General features: G+C 41.7%; 1 protein-coding gene across 5 annotated transcripts in view; it reads left to right on the top strand.

The window, feature by feature from the left end:
• LOC126458391 (protein abrupt-like) overlaps positions 1-8138 on the top strand; it is a 67015-nt gene extending 58877 nt beyond the window's left edge. For 4 of the 5 annotated variants that reach the window (XM_050095396.1, XM_050095397.1, XM_050095398.1 and 1 more), the window contains one exon: positions 7619-8137. In XM_050095396.1, coding sequence (XP_049951353.1) covers positions 7619-7887 — 269 coding nt within the window. In that variant the 3' untranslated portion in view covers positions 7888-8137. Of the gene's footprint in view, positions 1-7618 lie in introns of all 5 variants that reach the window. The other variant, XM_050095399.1, reaches the window with a different exon arrangement.
• Positions 8139-16886: the final 8748 nt, after the last annotated feature.

Below are 16886 nucleotides of genomic sequence, written 5' to 3'. Positions count from 1 at the left end.
TGTGTGGTAAGTCTTGTGCTTTTATTAAATTGTGAGACAGTACTGCAGAACGTTATTTATCTTAAGGAGGTGAAATAGTCAAAACTGTCAATAGACACATATAGAAGTAAAAGTAAATTACAGTCTCCTAGCTTTTAGAACTAATATTTCTGAAAGGTAGGATGGTGCCATGTACTTTTATTTCTATGTGTCAATTGGCAGCATCTTGAAATTGTATCTCATAATTTAATAGTTTTCTCTGTTGAATCTTCATTTTGATACGATTAACGTACAACATGTTGTTTCTGTGTATATGTATTTATATTCAGGCCACATGATGGAATTACTTGGTATGCTTTACAGTTTGTAATAGGCTAATTGAGAGAGCTTTAACTTCAGTTGTAGTGTTATGGATTTAGAATGCCTAAATCATTCAAGTGTTATTCATCTTTTAAGTATCTGTTGTGAAGTCAAAGGTATTCTAGGAACATCGGCTATTTATAATGGTTTTATTGTTAAACAATGGAAAATCCAGAATAGAATAATGACAGTATTATGAAAAGGATAGCTGCTACTCACCATACAGTGGAGATGCTGGGTCACAGATAGGTGCAACAAGAAGCTGTCACACGTGTAAGCTTTCAGCCAAAAATATCTTCATCGGAATGACACACACACACACACACACACACACACACACACACACACACACACACACACACACACACACACACACAAGTCTCTGACTGCTGAAGCAGATTAGCACTGCATGATGGGGGAATCAGACTGGGTGTGATTGGGGGGGGGGGGGGGGGGGAGGATGGAAGCTGGGGTGGGGAGGGTGAGGGCTAACAGGGTAGGAGTAGAGGGTGGTAAAGTGCGGCTTGTGTGAGCATACTTGGACAAGCTGGGGAGACGATTGGGCAGCTAGGTGGAATCGGGAAGTTAGGCAGAGAACGGGAGAGGGGGGTCGGGGGATGGAATGGAAAAGGACTGCTATGAAGCAGTCATTGAAATGAAGAACCTCATGTTCAGCAGCATGCCTAGCAACTGGGTGGTCCAGCTGTTCCTTGACCACAATTTGTTGGTGGCCTTTCATGTGGTCAGCAGCTTGTTGTTTGTCATGCCCACGTAGTGCAGCTTGTTGATCACATTCTTGCTTCTAGGTCTATTACAGGGGTATGAGCCATGGAGAAAGCGGATGGGAGCAGGGATTGTGTTGAGATGGATTAAGTTATTGCATGGGTTCAGTTTGCAGCAGAATACCACTGTGGGAGGGACTAGAAGGATAGTGGGTAGGACAGCCCTCATTTCAGGGCATGACAAGAGGTAGCAGAAACCCTGGCTGAGAATGTGATTCAGTTGCTCCAGTCCTGGATGGTACTGAGTCATGAAGGGAATGCTCATCTGTGGCCAGATAGTGGGACTTTGGGAGGTGGTGGGTGACTGGAGAGATAAGGCATGGGATATCTGTTTTTGAACAAGGTTGGGAGGGTAATTAAGGTCTGTGAATGACTAACTGAGGCCCTGGGTATAATTCGAGAGGTACTGCATGTCACTGCAGATGCAACGGCTAATGGGTGGTTAACCTATATGGAAGAGACTCATTCGTATGGAATGGGTGGCAGCTGTTGAATTGGGGGTGTTGCTGGTGGTTGGTAGGAGGTACTGATGTAGCCATCTTTGAGGTAGAGGTCAACATAAAAAAGTGGCTTGTTGGTTTGAGGAGAACCAGTTGAAGCATATGGGTAAGATGATATTGAGGTTCTGGAGGAATGTGGATGGGGTGACCTAACCCTCGTATCCAGATCACGAAGATGTCGTCAGTGAATCTGAACTAGGTGATGGGTTTGGCATTCTAGATGGTTTGAAAGGATTCCTCTAGATGGCCCATGAATAGTTTGGCATAGGATGGTGCTATGCAGGTGCCCATATCCATAACCTGGAATTGTTTGTAGGTCATGCCTTCAAAGGAGAAGTGACTGTAGGTGAGGATATAGCTTGTCATGGCAACTAGGAAGGAGGTTGTAGGTTTGGAATCCATCAGGCATTGGGAAAGGTAGTGTCCAATAGTAGTAAGGCCATGGGCATTAGGGATGTTGGTATAAAGGGAGGTGGCATCAATAGTGACGAGCAGGACACCATGTGGTAAAGCAACACTAACTGTGGAGGGTCGGTGGAGGAAATGGTTGGTATCTTCCATATAGGAAGGTAGGTTGCAGGTAATAGGCTGAAGATCTTTGTCTACAAGAGTAGAGATTCTCTCAGTGGGGGTAGATTAACCGGCCACAACAGGGCATCCTGGTTGGTTGGTTTATAGACTTTAGGAATCATGTAGGGGGGAGTGGCAGGGGTGAGGAGAGAGATAGATTCCAAGGAGAGATTCTGGGATGTGCCTAAGGATTTCTGGAATAGGGTCATCATGGCAGTGTTTGTAGGTGAATGAATCTCACAGCTGGTGGAGTCCTTCCGTCAGGTAATCCTTGTGGTTATGAACAACAGTGGTGGAGCCTTTGTCAGCAAGTAGGATTATAAGGTCGAGAACAGTTTTTAGATGGTGTGTGCAGTTCTTTCTGCAGATGTAAGGTTAACATGCATGTTGAGGGATTTTGAGAGAGATGGTAAGACAAGTATCAAGGTTAAGGAATTGTGCAAAGTTAACAGGGGTTGATTTGAGGGACAGCGGGGAGTGGATCACATTTGGATGGAGGAGCGAAATGAGACAGGCGGAGCTCAACATTTGCCTCTGGGTGAGTCTTATTGGTAGGGTTGGTGCCAAAAAAGTGTTTCCACTGTAGGGACCAGGAGAAGACGAGAAGATTTTTAACAAGTCCTGCACGATTGAATTTGGGGGCAGGGCAAAAGTTGAGGCCTTTGGTAAGGACTGATACTTTTATGGGGCTAAAGCTTTTGGAGGAAACGTTCATGACTGTGTTTAGGTTCTGGATTCTGTATGGTGGTGGGAGTTTTTGTGTGTATTAAAAATTTCATCTCCTGATGGTAGGTACTCACCAGAAATTCTGTATCACAATTTTATAGTTTTATGAAGTAAATATTCTTTTGATACAATCAGATTACTCTCACATGTTCAAAATATTTGTATAATTTTCTGGTGTCTCTGTAACCTGTTGCAACCAAAGTAGGGTAGGAGAGAACCAGTTTGGATTTGGGAAAAGTAGAGATACTTAAGAAATCATTTTAGAACTGTAAATTATAATATATGACATATGTAGGAAAAATGAGGAAACACACGTAGATTTGGAGAAGACTTTTGAAAGTCTGCAATGGAACATAATTCTTCAGTTTTTATAAGTGTGGTGCCAACTATGGGAATAGAAGGGAGATTGTTAATCCACTCTATGTGGAGCTGACTGGAGGATCAGTGACAGAATGTACAAGATGCAAAAATTGGCGCAGATCTAAGGCAGGGTTGCTCATTTAATTTGTATATTGAAAAGACAATAAGTACAGCAAAGGACTATCTCAATGTGGGAGTTTTGTGTCACAGACAGTAGAGTACAGTTCACGGTTGACAGCTCTGATAGCCAAAATGATCAAGCATTGAGCTGGGTGCATAATGAAATTGAGAGTGTGTTATGTGATGGCTATAATAACAACATAAACAAACAGGGAACTAAGGTAATCATGTAAACATGATTAATGTGGACAAGAAAGCTAATAAAAATTTGAGACAGAAGGTTAAAAATGAAAGGCAGGTCACTCAGGACCCAGAATGTGTGGGATCCACCTGTAGTGAGGACAGGGGTCCTCACTGCAGGTGGTTTCTTCACATCCTGGGGTCTGTGTGATCTGCCCTTCCTTTTTAACCAACTCCAACCTTTCAAAATCTTCTCCCTGAGGAAGGAACTACTATTTTGGATGTGTGTCACTTTCAAATGTATATGTATCTATCAGCAGCATTGCCTGTTTTGCCTCCTGGAAGTAATTCTTGGCCAGCAATTCTGTCTCACAATTATTAGTAAACATGGACGAGAGATGCTTAAAGAGGAGGATGAAGTTTGCTACATCAGAAGTAGATTAGATAAAGAAAGATTATGTTAGAATGACATGGTAACAATGATTGCACAAAGACAAAGAGATCTCTATAAAAAGAAAAAAACACACACACACCTCTGCGTGTGCATGGATGAATGTTGTTAGCCAACTGTTGTGGGAACTTCTGCCACCAAATGTATCAGGATGACCAAATGTAGCGGAAAGAGGTAGAAGGCACCGTGTTAAGACTCGTCCAACCTTTCCAAGTGATTTATTGTTTCCAACTACAGTGCCCCTGTTCCTCTCAATCTGCGTCACTGGGTCCCGCAATGCTGAGGACATTACTTCACTGTCTGCTAAATGGCTTGGCACAGAATGGCTGCCTCAGCACATTGCTGTGTGTTGGCCTTGTACGCCAGTGGAGTTGCATCATCGTCAGGATGCCGGCAATTGGGTCAGTGGTCTGCGTCCCGTTAGACTCAGTGCCGCTCGGTGTGAGCCCCAGGCGGCCAGCTGCATGCTTCTCGCCAGCATGACTGAGATTGTGTTGACAACACAACTAAAATGTAGTGACACCCCAGAACAACAGTCTTGCTTATGACCCCATTGACTTCCTGGCACTTCAGCTATGAACCATACAGTGAGTGGTTACCATTATTCCTCCTATTGGTTATAAACCTCAAAAAAAACCTTCAAGCAGCATTATTAAGAATAACATACTGAAGCTTCCAACAGCAGTGTCCTCCATTGTCTTTAGGAGTAAAGTTACCGACTGGTGGGATTGGCATTACGCTCTGCTGACAGAGGTGAGATAGCAGTGTTTGGAACTTTCCAAAGAAAGGCCTAAATGATGCATGTGTAGCAGTGTAAGTTGGGCAGCTTCTTGCAACTCTGGTTCACTGCAGGAACAAATGGTTTCAGGTGGCACAAAGGGTCAATTGCTACATTTGAAACTGCCATTTCTGCCTCCTACCAACCATCAAAAATCTGATTTTCTTTTCGCTCACTGTCCAAAGCTTGCCCTCATGCAATAAGTATGTAACCCTGATCTCTTTTAAAACTATTGCTTACAAAGATTACAATTTGAATACAGCAACCAACCACAAGTATGGTGTAAAATATTTAACTAATACCGATATTGAATTTTTAAAAATCCATCATCAGCTGGTTCTTACAGGCTTTCATTCTGAGATCCCACTGTGTGGTCATTAATTGTGTGGCACTGTGATATAATTCCTGAACAATACATTTATCAAATATTTCTAGAAAGGTGCAATAAAAATATCCAATGAATGCATTTTTCAGAAACATACACTACGGCACTAAACAATTATGACCATAAAATGAGACATCACCATGAAGGTTGTCCCATAATGGATATTTTAAAACAATCTATAATTGTTCAATGTAAATAAACTGTTCGTACCATACTCGTTGATGAATGCTATATTCAAGTTATAATCCTTAGAGCTATACCGCAGCCATGTTTTTCGAAATGAATGTTTTTGATAAGATATTACAACAGTCTAATTTCTGCTTCTATTTTTATCATGTCCCCTTGAATGCGACAGCATCTATATACATCAAACAATTCACACAGTAGCAGAAAGATGTCTCTGGGCACACATACCACAATAGAATAGGGAGTAGAGACTCAGTCTTGGCTGAATACTGCCCAGAGAATTGGTATATGTTACAATATAAATCAAGTTTGCTCTGTAACGATTACTTTCCATGTTAGAGCTCATTTTATTACTTCTCTTCAAATCACATTAATCATGGAATGGAAACACACAACAACAGAATGTACCAGCGTGACTTCAAACACTTTGTTACAAGAAATGTTCAAAATGTCCTCCCTTAGCGAGGATACATGCGTCCATCCTCCGTCGCATGTAATCCCTGATATGCTGATGCAGCCCTGGAGAATGGCGTATTGTATCACAGCCGTCCACAATACGAGCATGAAGAATCTCTACGTTTGGTACCGGGGTTGCGTAGACAAGAGCTTTCAAATGCCCCCATAAATGAAAGTCAAGAGGGTTGCGGTCAGGAGAGCGTGGAGGCCATGGAATTGGTCCACCTCTACCAATCCATCGGTCACCGAATCTGTTGTTGAGAAGCATACGAACACTTCGACTGAAATGTGCAGGAGCTCCATCGTGCATGAACCACATGTTGTGTCGTACTTGTAAAGGCACATGTTCTAGCAGCACAGGTAGAGTATCCCGTATAAAGTCATGATAATGTGCTCCATTGAGCGTAGGTGGAAGAACATGGGGCCCAATCAAGACATCACCAACAATGCCTGCCCAAGCGTTCACAGAAAATCTGTGTTGATGACGTGATTGCACAATTGCGTGCGGATTCTCCTCAGCCCACACATGTTGATTGTGAAAATTTACAATTTGATCACGTTGGAATGAAGCCTCATCCGTAAAGAGAACATTTGCACTGAAATGAGGATTGACACATTGTTGGATGAACCATTCGCAGGAGTGTACCCGTGGAGGCCAATCAGCTGCTGATAGTGCCTGCACACGCTGTACATGGTACGGAAACAACTGGTTCTCCCGTAGCACTCTCCATACAGTGACGTGGTCAACGTTACCTTGTACAGCAGCAACTTCTCTGATGCTGACATTAGGGTTATCGTCAACTGCACGAAGAATTGCCTCGTCCATTGCAGGTGTCCTCATCGTTCTAGGTCTTCCCCAGTCGTGAGTCATAGGCTGAAATGTTCCATGCTCCCTAAGATGCCGATCAATTGCTTCGAACGTCTTCCTGTCGGGACACCTTCGTTCTGAAAATGTCTCGATACAAACGTACTGCGCCACGGCTATTGCCCCGTGCTAATCCATACATCAAATAGGCATCTGCCAACTCCGCATTTGTAAACATTGCACTGACTGCAAAACCACGTTCGTGATGAACACTAACCTGTTGATGCTACGTACTGATGTGCTTGATGCTAGTACTGTAGAGCAATGAGTCGCATGTCAACACAAGCACCGAAGAGAACATTACCTTCCTTCAATTGGGCCAACTGGCGGTGAATCGAGGAAGTACAGTACATACTGACGAAACTAAAATGAGCTCTAACATGGAAATTAAGTGTTTCCAGACACATGTCCACATAACAACTTTTCCTTATTTGTGTGTGAGGAATGTTTCCTGAAAGTTTGGCCGTACCTTTTTGTAACACCCTGTATAAACATAACACTGTAATAATAACATTAAAAAAATTTATGCAGCTGTACCACAGAGATTACTGTAGTTTTATTCTTACAATAATTGAATTTTTAGTAATTTTTATTCCACTTTGAGCCAGATTTTGACAGATCAGGCCAAGTTAACCAGAACATCATCCATGAACTAAATTTGAGTAGAACTGCAAGGTTAAGTGTCGTACTAAAATTTGCTCTGTTACAGAAATGGAAAACATTATGATCAAAATCATAAATAATTGTGACTGTCTTTTAGACTTGCTGTAAAATAATGTGACAACATTTATTGTGTGTAGTTAAGTATGCCAACACATTTGAATTGTTAGCTTTGAATGTGAAGACTTGTGGGTAGCTATTATCTTAAGAAGAAATTAATATGGTCATACTTCCCTAAAGATTTGTTTGTGTTTGTGCAGGCCAGACCTTGTGGACAGGATCCCTCTGGCAGAGCCTTGGATGTGGGTCAGAGCAGTCTGTGGTGCATCACTTGACAAGGTCTTCTATTCATGGTAAAATCTGCCTCCAGTGTAAAGTGAAGCAGCGAACAACAGCAAGGGGATCATTCAAACAGACTCGCTTCTTGTGTGCCGAGTGCAATGTGCGATTGTGTAGAGAACCATGTTTTGACGAGTATCACATAGAGGCGGGCATACCCACAGCTCCGTATTCCAGAAATTACAGCTAATGAGATGAGCAGGCATGTAGCAATGTCTGAAGATTTAACCAAGAAGTCTTTCCAGCATTTGGCACTAAAGTACTTATGAGATTCCTGTTACCTTATTATTTTCAGTCCAACGAAACGGAAAAGATGGTCATGTTTGACTACACTAGTAAAATTTACGTTTTATTTTAACAGTCTATGACTGGAATTGTTACAGGAGATGACTTTTGTATGCTTGTGGTTGTACATAATGTGATTGAAAAATTATAGTATTTCTTAATTCTAGACAAGTGCTGTTTTTTCTTTTCTGTTGGTTCTTGCTGTTGTATAAAAACTGACCAGTGCTACTAAGCAAGGAGTTAGCATAAGCAAGCATCAAACATCGAAGCCGTATTACTAATAATAATTTTTGGACATCTTGAAGTACATGCATTTCTCTTAGAATAATTTATTCCGCTACATTGTTTTCATTAATGAAATACTCTTATGAAATATTTTTACTTTAGTAAATTTTAAGTCAGCATTGCGATGACAGATTACAAACAAAGGAACAATGCCAAACAATCTCATAAAATATGGGGTGTGAACACCACTCACTTTCAAATGGATAGTATGTAGTGCATGGGCACACTTAAAGTTCCAATCTTATACAATGTAGGGTCAGAACACCCCTCACTTTCAAATGAATTGTATGAAGCATATGGGCACACTTAAAGATCAGATAACTGCACTAGTTTTTACTCTTGTTCTAAACTTGTACCTTTAGTAAACCCCCCAACCCCGCACCCCCCTAAGACAGCTCACCTCTATGAACATGACAACACCGATTGTTAATGAGCAGTTGCTGGTGTAGAAGAGAAGAGACTGGTAACAAGAATCAAGGAAGGGTTTGGGCAGTGGGTGAGGTGGAGTGTTCTTAATGTCAGTGATGAAATGTAGATTGATATTGGGGGAAAAGGGTGTGAAAAGTGGTTCTGCTAAGAGCAGGTAAACCAAACAAAGTGAAACCAACCCAGCCATTCACACTGTGTGCAGCTGTTGGTACCCGTAAGATAATAATTAAAAAGGATTGCTTCAGGGGCAACAAAAATATGGATGGACTACTTACCAACCTACACTGCAGGCAGCTTGGTCAGCCAAAGTCTGCTACACTCTCCACAAAACATGTTACAGATCAGGCTGACATATGAGGTCCCTGCGGACCTGTAATCATCAAGAAAACTGCTGATTACAGATGTGGTACATCAGTTTCAGACTGTTAAATAGATGCTGCCCAATGCCCCAAATGAACTTTCCACTTTCTACAGGAATAAACAATTGAGATCACAGGGTAGTAAGTGTGAACCTACTCTTTTTATCTCAGAAACAGATTACCTCAGGACACTGCACAACTCTGAAATACCTGAGAATGAGTTTGGGTCGACCCCTCACCAACAAGAAATACAGCTTGAATGTCAAGCAAAGCGTATTGGCTGGAAACAATGTTGTATGAAAGTTGATGGGCACCACACGGGGAACTTCCTCCTGGTTATATAAAACAGTGGACGACCTAGAAGTCTCTTTGACAAACTGGAGTAAGAGTTACATGGTGCAGAAGGCAATCTGCAGAAATGCGGCTCTCAAATACAGTAATGATGTGAGGATGTGGATCACCACAAAAGAGATCTTGTCTAGTCCACTGCAGTCTGTGCCCATAAACACGCACTGAGCTCATCACCATTAACGCAGTGGCAGTAGCAGGGTCACTAATCTCTGGACCAAAATTGTACGAAAGTGCTATGTCATAAATAGTCATGCCTCATAGTACAGTGATTTGTTGTTGTTGTTGTTGTTGTTGTTGGTGGTGGTGGTGGTGGTGGTGGTGGTGGTGGTCAGTCTGAAGACTAGTTTGATGTAGCTTTCCATACCAGTCTGTTCCTTGCAAGTCTCACCATCTCTATATGTCACAACTATTGTAACCTACATCCAACAATGGAAAATTTGATATCAAATGACAACAAAATGAATAATACATACTGCTATTTGCCACACAGAGAAAGTGTTGAGCAACTGACAGGCACATTTAAAGTAGAATAATAAGGTACAGAGACACGTTTGTAATGGGGGTTACAGAGATGGCAAGGTGTGGCGGCAGTTCTCTGCTGCAAAAGATGGTTGCGGAGCATCAGGAGAAGACAATTTATTGATACAAGAATTTCTGTTTTACTGTTGGTTTACAAACGTTTGACTTTGAAGCTGTTAGTGTTGATATTGGGTGAAGCTAATACACTGTCCCAGCATCCCCAACCCCATGTGCTGACCTCCAGCCCAGGATGAAGATGATAATGCTGAGTGCATGCTCCCACAGTGGCTGTTGCTGCGTCTCTCATTACCTGGCCCATAGTGTACGGACCCAATGTATGCTGCATAGTGAATAAGCGGACTGTGTCCTGCCCCAGTGATTCAGGCAAAGGGTCTTCCATTGGTACTTTGGTAGAGGCATGGAAGGCAGCAAAGTGACCGAGCACCCGGATGCTCAGGTGGCGGACAGAGGTTCTGAGCCCAGTGAGAACAGAGAACGGTCATGTCATCGACACCACGCTGGCCAGCACAGATTGCACATAACATTACTGCTCTGCTGTTGGCCAATGATGGCTGGTCTGGGAGGGGTTTAAATGCAGCTGCTCAGTGTTGACTTTGCAGAAGGGCAGCGCGTCTGTCTCACCACGGAAATGTTCTGAAATAGAGGCAATGACTAGAGTGGACAGAGGCAATGACTAGAGTAGCTGTCATCACACAGAAGTTAGTCAAGCTAGATCAAGAGAGGCTTCCCAATGGCTGACCCCAGGGCAATGACATGTAAAAATCTGACACTATGGAAATGGCAACTTTTGCTGGGGGTGCTGAGCACGTAGCTCAGGAAACATCAGCAGTCAATGGCTGCTTCCTGGTGTACTGTTCTACAATTGATGTCCCCCTGCTTCACTCGCAAAGACACTTGGTCTTTCACACTATTTGCACTTTTTGGACCTCACGTGCACTTGGCTCACACATGAAGCTTTTAGTCACAATTGATTCTGACCTTTTACAGTAACTTTCTCTTTGGTCCTGTTACTACTGGTTTGAATCTGTAGGTTGAAATCAGGAAGGGATGGTTTTGAAATGGCAGTAACCAACACCTATTATGGCCAAAATCATGCAGACAGCTGAAGTTGATGTTCCTATTAGTTATGAGCTGGTGCTGATGTTCGGAATGATACTTTTTTTACTTTGTTTAAAAGGTGCTCCATTGATATATGGCCATTTTGCACAGCTATCATCTGATCTATGAAGGTGAGCAGGGTGAGTTCTAAAACATTATTCGAGTAAGTCAGGTTTCTAGTGAGTAGGATCCCTATAAGAGTACGTGTAGTAGATAAGTTGTGGGTGATATTTAGGGAGGTAGTCCAGTGATAGTGGTGAGTAACTGAAAAGTTGGTCTGGAAAAATTGAACTGGGTGCCATTGATCATTAGCTTGGCCCCGTACCTCTATTCTCTGTGCACCACTCCAACGTCCTTTCTCATAACAAGTGAAAACAATAATCATTGCTACTGCCCCAGAGAAAACCAATGCAGACCTACTCTTTGGAAAAATTCTGTTTTTCAATCAATTATTCTTTGAATTCTATTTTGTCTGAGTATCTCTTTAGAGCATTCTGTTGCAGGTTTTTGGAGTGGAACAAGATGAACTCATACGACCTGAATACAGTGTCCACCTGTTGTGTAGGGCAGATGGTGACTGGCTCAGTTTGTTAGTGCAGTAATTCCTGTGTGGAAAGCATGCATGGGATTGTCTGGCCAATCATCTTTCAAAAATTGATGATTCAGAAAAAAATCTTTACACTTAAAGCTAAATACCTACAACTAACTTGCACACCTACATACAACTGCACCTAATGGCAACCTGACTGATTTTACAGCCTGCTGAGAGTAAACAATCACTTCCACATCAAATAACCATGCACTTTTCACAAAATAATTAACATGTCATCCTTGGTAACATCAATGTTTCACCACCAGTATAAGTGTTAAGGTAAGTTCTACTATCATTAGCAATATTGCAAGTAAACATTTCACCCCAATATATTACTTCAACTAAATACCTAAAAAAATGTTTCCGTTATGCTCACTCAAGAAACTCTTCCATAACAGCACCCTCTATAATTCAGTACTTCCCAAAACATAAACATAACTAAAATTAGTAAGTAAACGCATAAAATTCATGTACATGTTGCGTTCTCAATTATCAATGCCTCTGGGGTTCCTTTAAAAGGGTGGGCATGACTTAATATGAACTATTGTGGTGCAAGTTGAAAGCTGTAGTTTAACATTAACAGGTGACGTCATTTCTGTCACTTGATAGGGTCTTTGGTAATTTTTTTTTAGACTTTCCCTGTGGGACATAGGAGTTGGTAAACATCACCCATTGTACAACATGATACTTTCATAATACTACTCTTTGATGATGTCCACCTTGCTGTCTTCCTGTGTTTTTGTGTCCATCTTTTGAACCTGGTGCTAAATATTTTTTAACCTTTTTGAGAAATCTTTTATTGATGATTTAGAAAATGTGTAAAAAAGGGAAATGTGTACAGTTCTGTTTCTACTGAACATATGCTTATTCTCCAACACACATCATAGAGACTAGAAGAATTAGAACTTTTGCATAAAGAAAGTAAAGTTTATAGGCTGGACTTGCTAGAAGAATTACATATTTTTAAGCAAATTGGCTCACAAAGATGGATCCATTTTAATGAACAGGTGCAACTCAAAAATAGAAATTTTCTAGATAGCTTCAGACCCCTACTTTTGTTAATGTAACAAAGTGATGCCTTGATCTTCCATGCGACTATTGCACATGTCATTTTCCTCATCTGTTAGTGCTAGTGTTTCTTCTTTGATATTATGTAAATTTATATCTGGAGGTTTTGATGTTCACAATTTTGCAGGTGTGTCACATTTCTGAGCTATACACATTTTAGCATATCTCCCCCCCCCCCCCCCCCCCACCTCTCTCCATCCTCCTTCCCTTCCCTATCTGTATCCCCAATTCCTTCTCTCCTTTAGTCTTTATGCTATTGTTTTCTGCTTGCATTATCTCACAGTGTATGTAATCTTTGTTTTTACCACAATGACATTTTCTAGATGGTATAACTTAATACTTGTTGCCATTCTATTAATTTGAAATATTTATGCAGCTAGAAATGATCTGGTTTTTAATGTAATTATTTTCATTTTAATGTTTTAAACAAGTTTAGTGTAATAATGTTCATTCATTATCGCGCACTCTCCTCACATACTACTAGTGGCCCCCTTGCTGGAAGCTTTCCTTAGCCCAAGAACTGTGTACACAACATTAGTGCACTTGCTGTATGTTGATGAGGTAATGCTAAATGACAGCCACTGTGATGTCCATGTTTCAATTATTATGGAGGTGAAATTTTACATCTGACTGACATCTTTCAGCTGTATTTTAATGTAACTCTGCCACAACATGTAACCCAGTTAGTGTGAATAATTTGTAACGAGATATTATTGCACACACACACACACACACACACACACACACACACACTGTTAACATGTTTAGGTTGTCACTATTTCCTTCTGAAAAAAAGTATTTTTTTTTATAAACATTGAAACCATGGTAAGGGGGTTTCAATAAACCTTCTACTTTGCAACTGATTGGCTGTTCATTAGTTCCACAAGAAGATATCCTATTCCCACACACTTGAGCAATATCCCTGAACAGGCCACAAGAATGATTTGTAAGCAATTTCCTTTGATGACTGACTGCATTTTTCCAGTATTCTGCCAAACAACCGCAGTCTATCACCTGCTTCACCCACGACTAAACCTATGTTACCATTCCATTTCATATCGCTCCAAAGTGCTACACCTAGGTATTCATAGCAGTTGGTCAATTCCAGTTATGTGTTATTGATATTACTACAAAAACAATCAATTAGTGATATAATTATTTAATTCAATAGATAAAATATCTGCTCACCAAGTGGTGGCAGAACACACACATAAAAGACTGTTATGACTGCAAAGCTTTTAGAGCCAGTGGCTCCTTCTTCAGGCAGAAGAGTTGAAGGGGAAGGAAAAAGGATGAAGGACAAGGACTGGAGACGTCCAGGAAAAGGGATAGATTTTGGGAAGGTCACGCAGAACCACGGGTCGGGGGAGACTTACCGTACGGGATGAGAAGGAAATACTGGTTGTTGGGGACTGCACAGACAAGATTTAAAAACCTGAATGCTTAAAGATGGAAGACAGGATAATATGCAATACAGAGATTACAACTGAAACATTGTGTACAAGTTAATAATTACATTGTACGTAACGGGAGGGGGCGGTGAAAAATAAATGGGAAAGACAATGAAAGATGTAGAAAATAAAAATGGAGTGAAGCAAAGAGTAGTTACAGTGAAGAAAATCTGAGAGAGAAGAAATTAACATAAATTAAGGCCAGGTGGATGGCAAGAACCAAGGACATGCTGTAGAGCTAGTTCCCACCTGCGGAGTTCTGAGCAACTGGTATCTGAGTGAAGAATCCAGATGGCGCGTGTGGTGAAATAGGTGCCGAGGTTACGAATGTCATGTTGTAGAGCATGCTCTGCAATGGGATATTGTAAGTTGCCAGTATATATCCTCTCCCTATGCCCATTCATCCTAACTGATAATTTGGTGGAAGTCATGCTGATATAGAAGGCTGAATAATGTTTACATAATAGCTGGTATATGACATGTCTTTTCTCAGGTGGCTCTACCTTTGATAGTATATGTTTTGCCAGTTACAGGGCTGTTATAGGTGGTGGTAGGAGGGTGCATAGGGCAAGTCTTGCAGTGGGGCCAGCCACAGGGGTAGGACCATAGGGTAAGGAGATGGGTACAGAAGGACCATAGGGTTTGGCAAGAATATTGCGGAGATTGGGAGTGTGACGGAAAGCTATTCTAGGTGTTGTGGGCAAAATTTCAGATAGAATGAATATCATTTCAGGGCATGATTTTAGAAAGTCATGGCCCTGTCAAAGTAGCTGATTGAAACATTCCAGACCGGGATAAATGACATCTTCCCTACTGACCTTAATCAACTTTATACTTACCAACCACTACTTTACCTTCAAGGGGCAGACATACAAACAGATCAGGGGTGTGGCCATGCGAACCAGGATGGCTCCTTCCTGTGCCAACCTTTTCATGGGTCGCTTGGAAGGAGCTTTCCTGGGATCTATAAGTCCTCATCCCCTGGTTTGATTAGATACATTGATGACATCTTTACCATATGGACTCATGGTGAGGCTGACCTGTTAAATTTCCTCTCTGAATACTTTCTTCCAATTAAATTTCACATTGTCCTATTCCAAATCCCATGCCACTTTCCTCACTGAAGGGCAGCTACACTCTTCCGTCCACATTAAACCTACCAACAAACAACAGTACTTACATTTTGACAGTTGCCATCCTTTCCATGTCAAACATTCCCTTCCTTGGCATCTGAGGCAAATGTATTTGTTCAGATGCAGACACTTTACAGCACTACACCACCATTCTGACCTCAGACCTCACTGCACATGATTACCCCACCAGCCTAGTTAAAAAGCAGATTTCCCAGGCCATCACATCCCATCCTGGTACTGCTGATCCCTCTACAAAACAGCTTTGAAGCACATCATTGGTGTGGTCTGGAATGTGTTAATCAGCTACTTTGACAGGGTCATGACTTCCTAAAATCATGCCCTGAAATGACATCCATTCTGTATGAAATTTTTCCCACCACACCTAGAATAGCTTTCCATCGCCCTCCCAATCTCCGCAATATTCTTGCCAAACCCTATGCCCCTTCTGCACCCACCCCCTACCCTATGGCTCCTACCCCTGTGGCCTTCCCCACTGCAAGACTTGCCCTATGCACCTTCCTAATACCACTTATAACAGCCCTGTAACTGGCAAAACATATACTATCAAAGGGAGAGCCACGTGTGAAAAGACACGTCATATCCCAGCTATTATGTAAACACTGTTCAGCCTCCTACATTGACATGACTACAACCAAATTTTCATTTAGGATGAATGGCCATAGGCAGAGGGTATATACTGGCAACTCACAATATCCTGTCGCAGAGCATGACATTCATGACTTCGGCACCTGTTTCACTACACGTGCCATCTGGATTTTTCACCCAAGACACCAGCTGCTCAGAACTTCGCAGGTGGGAACTAGCTCTACACCATGTCCTTGGTTCTCGCCACTCACCTGGCCTTAATGTATGTTAATTTCTTCCGTCTCATCTTTTCTTCTCTGTAACTACTCTTTGCTTCACTCTGTTTTAGTTTTCTACATCTTTCATTGTCTTTCCCATCTATTTTTCACTGCCCCCTCCCACCTCTGTTACATACAATGCACTCAGCTTCTCATGCTTATTAACTTGTACATGATGTTTTAATAGTAGTCTCTGTCTTGTATATTACCCAGTCTTCCACCTTTAAGCTCTCAGGTTTTTAAATCTCGTCTGATGCAGCCCCAACAATCAGTCTCTCCCTCTCATTCCATACAATAAGTCTCCCCTGACCCATGGTACTGGGTGACTTTCCCAAAATCTACCCCTTTTCCTAGACCTCTCCAGCCCTTTTCCTTCACCCTTCTTCCTTCCCCTTCAACGCTTCTGCCTGAAGAAGGAGGCACTGGCTCTGAAAGCTTGCCAATCACAACAGTCTTTTATGTGTGTGTTCTGCTGCCACTTGGTGAGTAGATTTTTTATCTATCCAAATAAATAATTTTATCAATTATTGATATTACTATATTATGAAAAGGAAAGTTGCTCCTCACCATATGGCGGAGGTGCTGAGTTGCAGATAGGCACAACAAAAACAAGGTCTTGTTGGCCAAAAGCTTGTATTGGGACAGTCTTTTTATTGTGCCTATCTGTGACTCAGCATCTCCACTATATGATGAGTAGCGACTTTCCTTTTCATATTATTGTTAGATTCCATCCTG

This window comes from Schistocerca serialis, chromosome 2, assembly GCF_023864345.2.
Source record: "Schistocerca serialis cubense isolate TAMUIC-IGC-003099 chromosome 2, iqSchSeri2.2, whole genome shotgun sequence".
NCBI classification, from domain to species: Eukaryota; Metazoa; Arthropoda; class Insecta; order Orthoptera; family Acrididae; genus Schistocerca; species Schistocerca serialis.
This window is presented reverse-complemented; position numbering and strand designations above follow the sequence as displayed.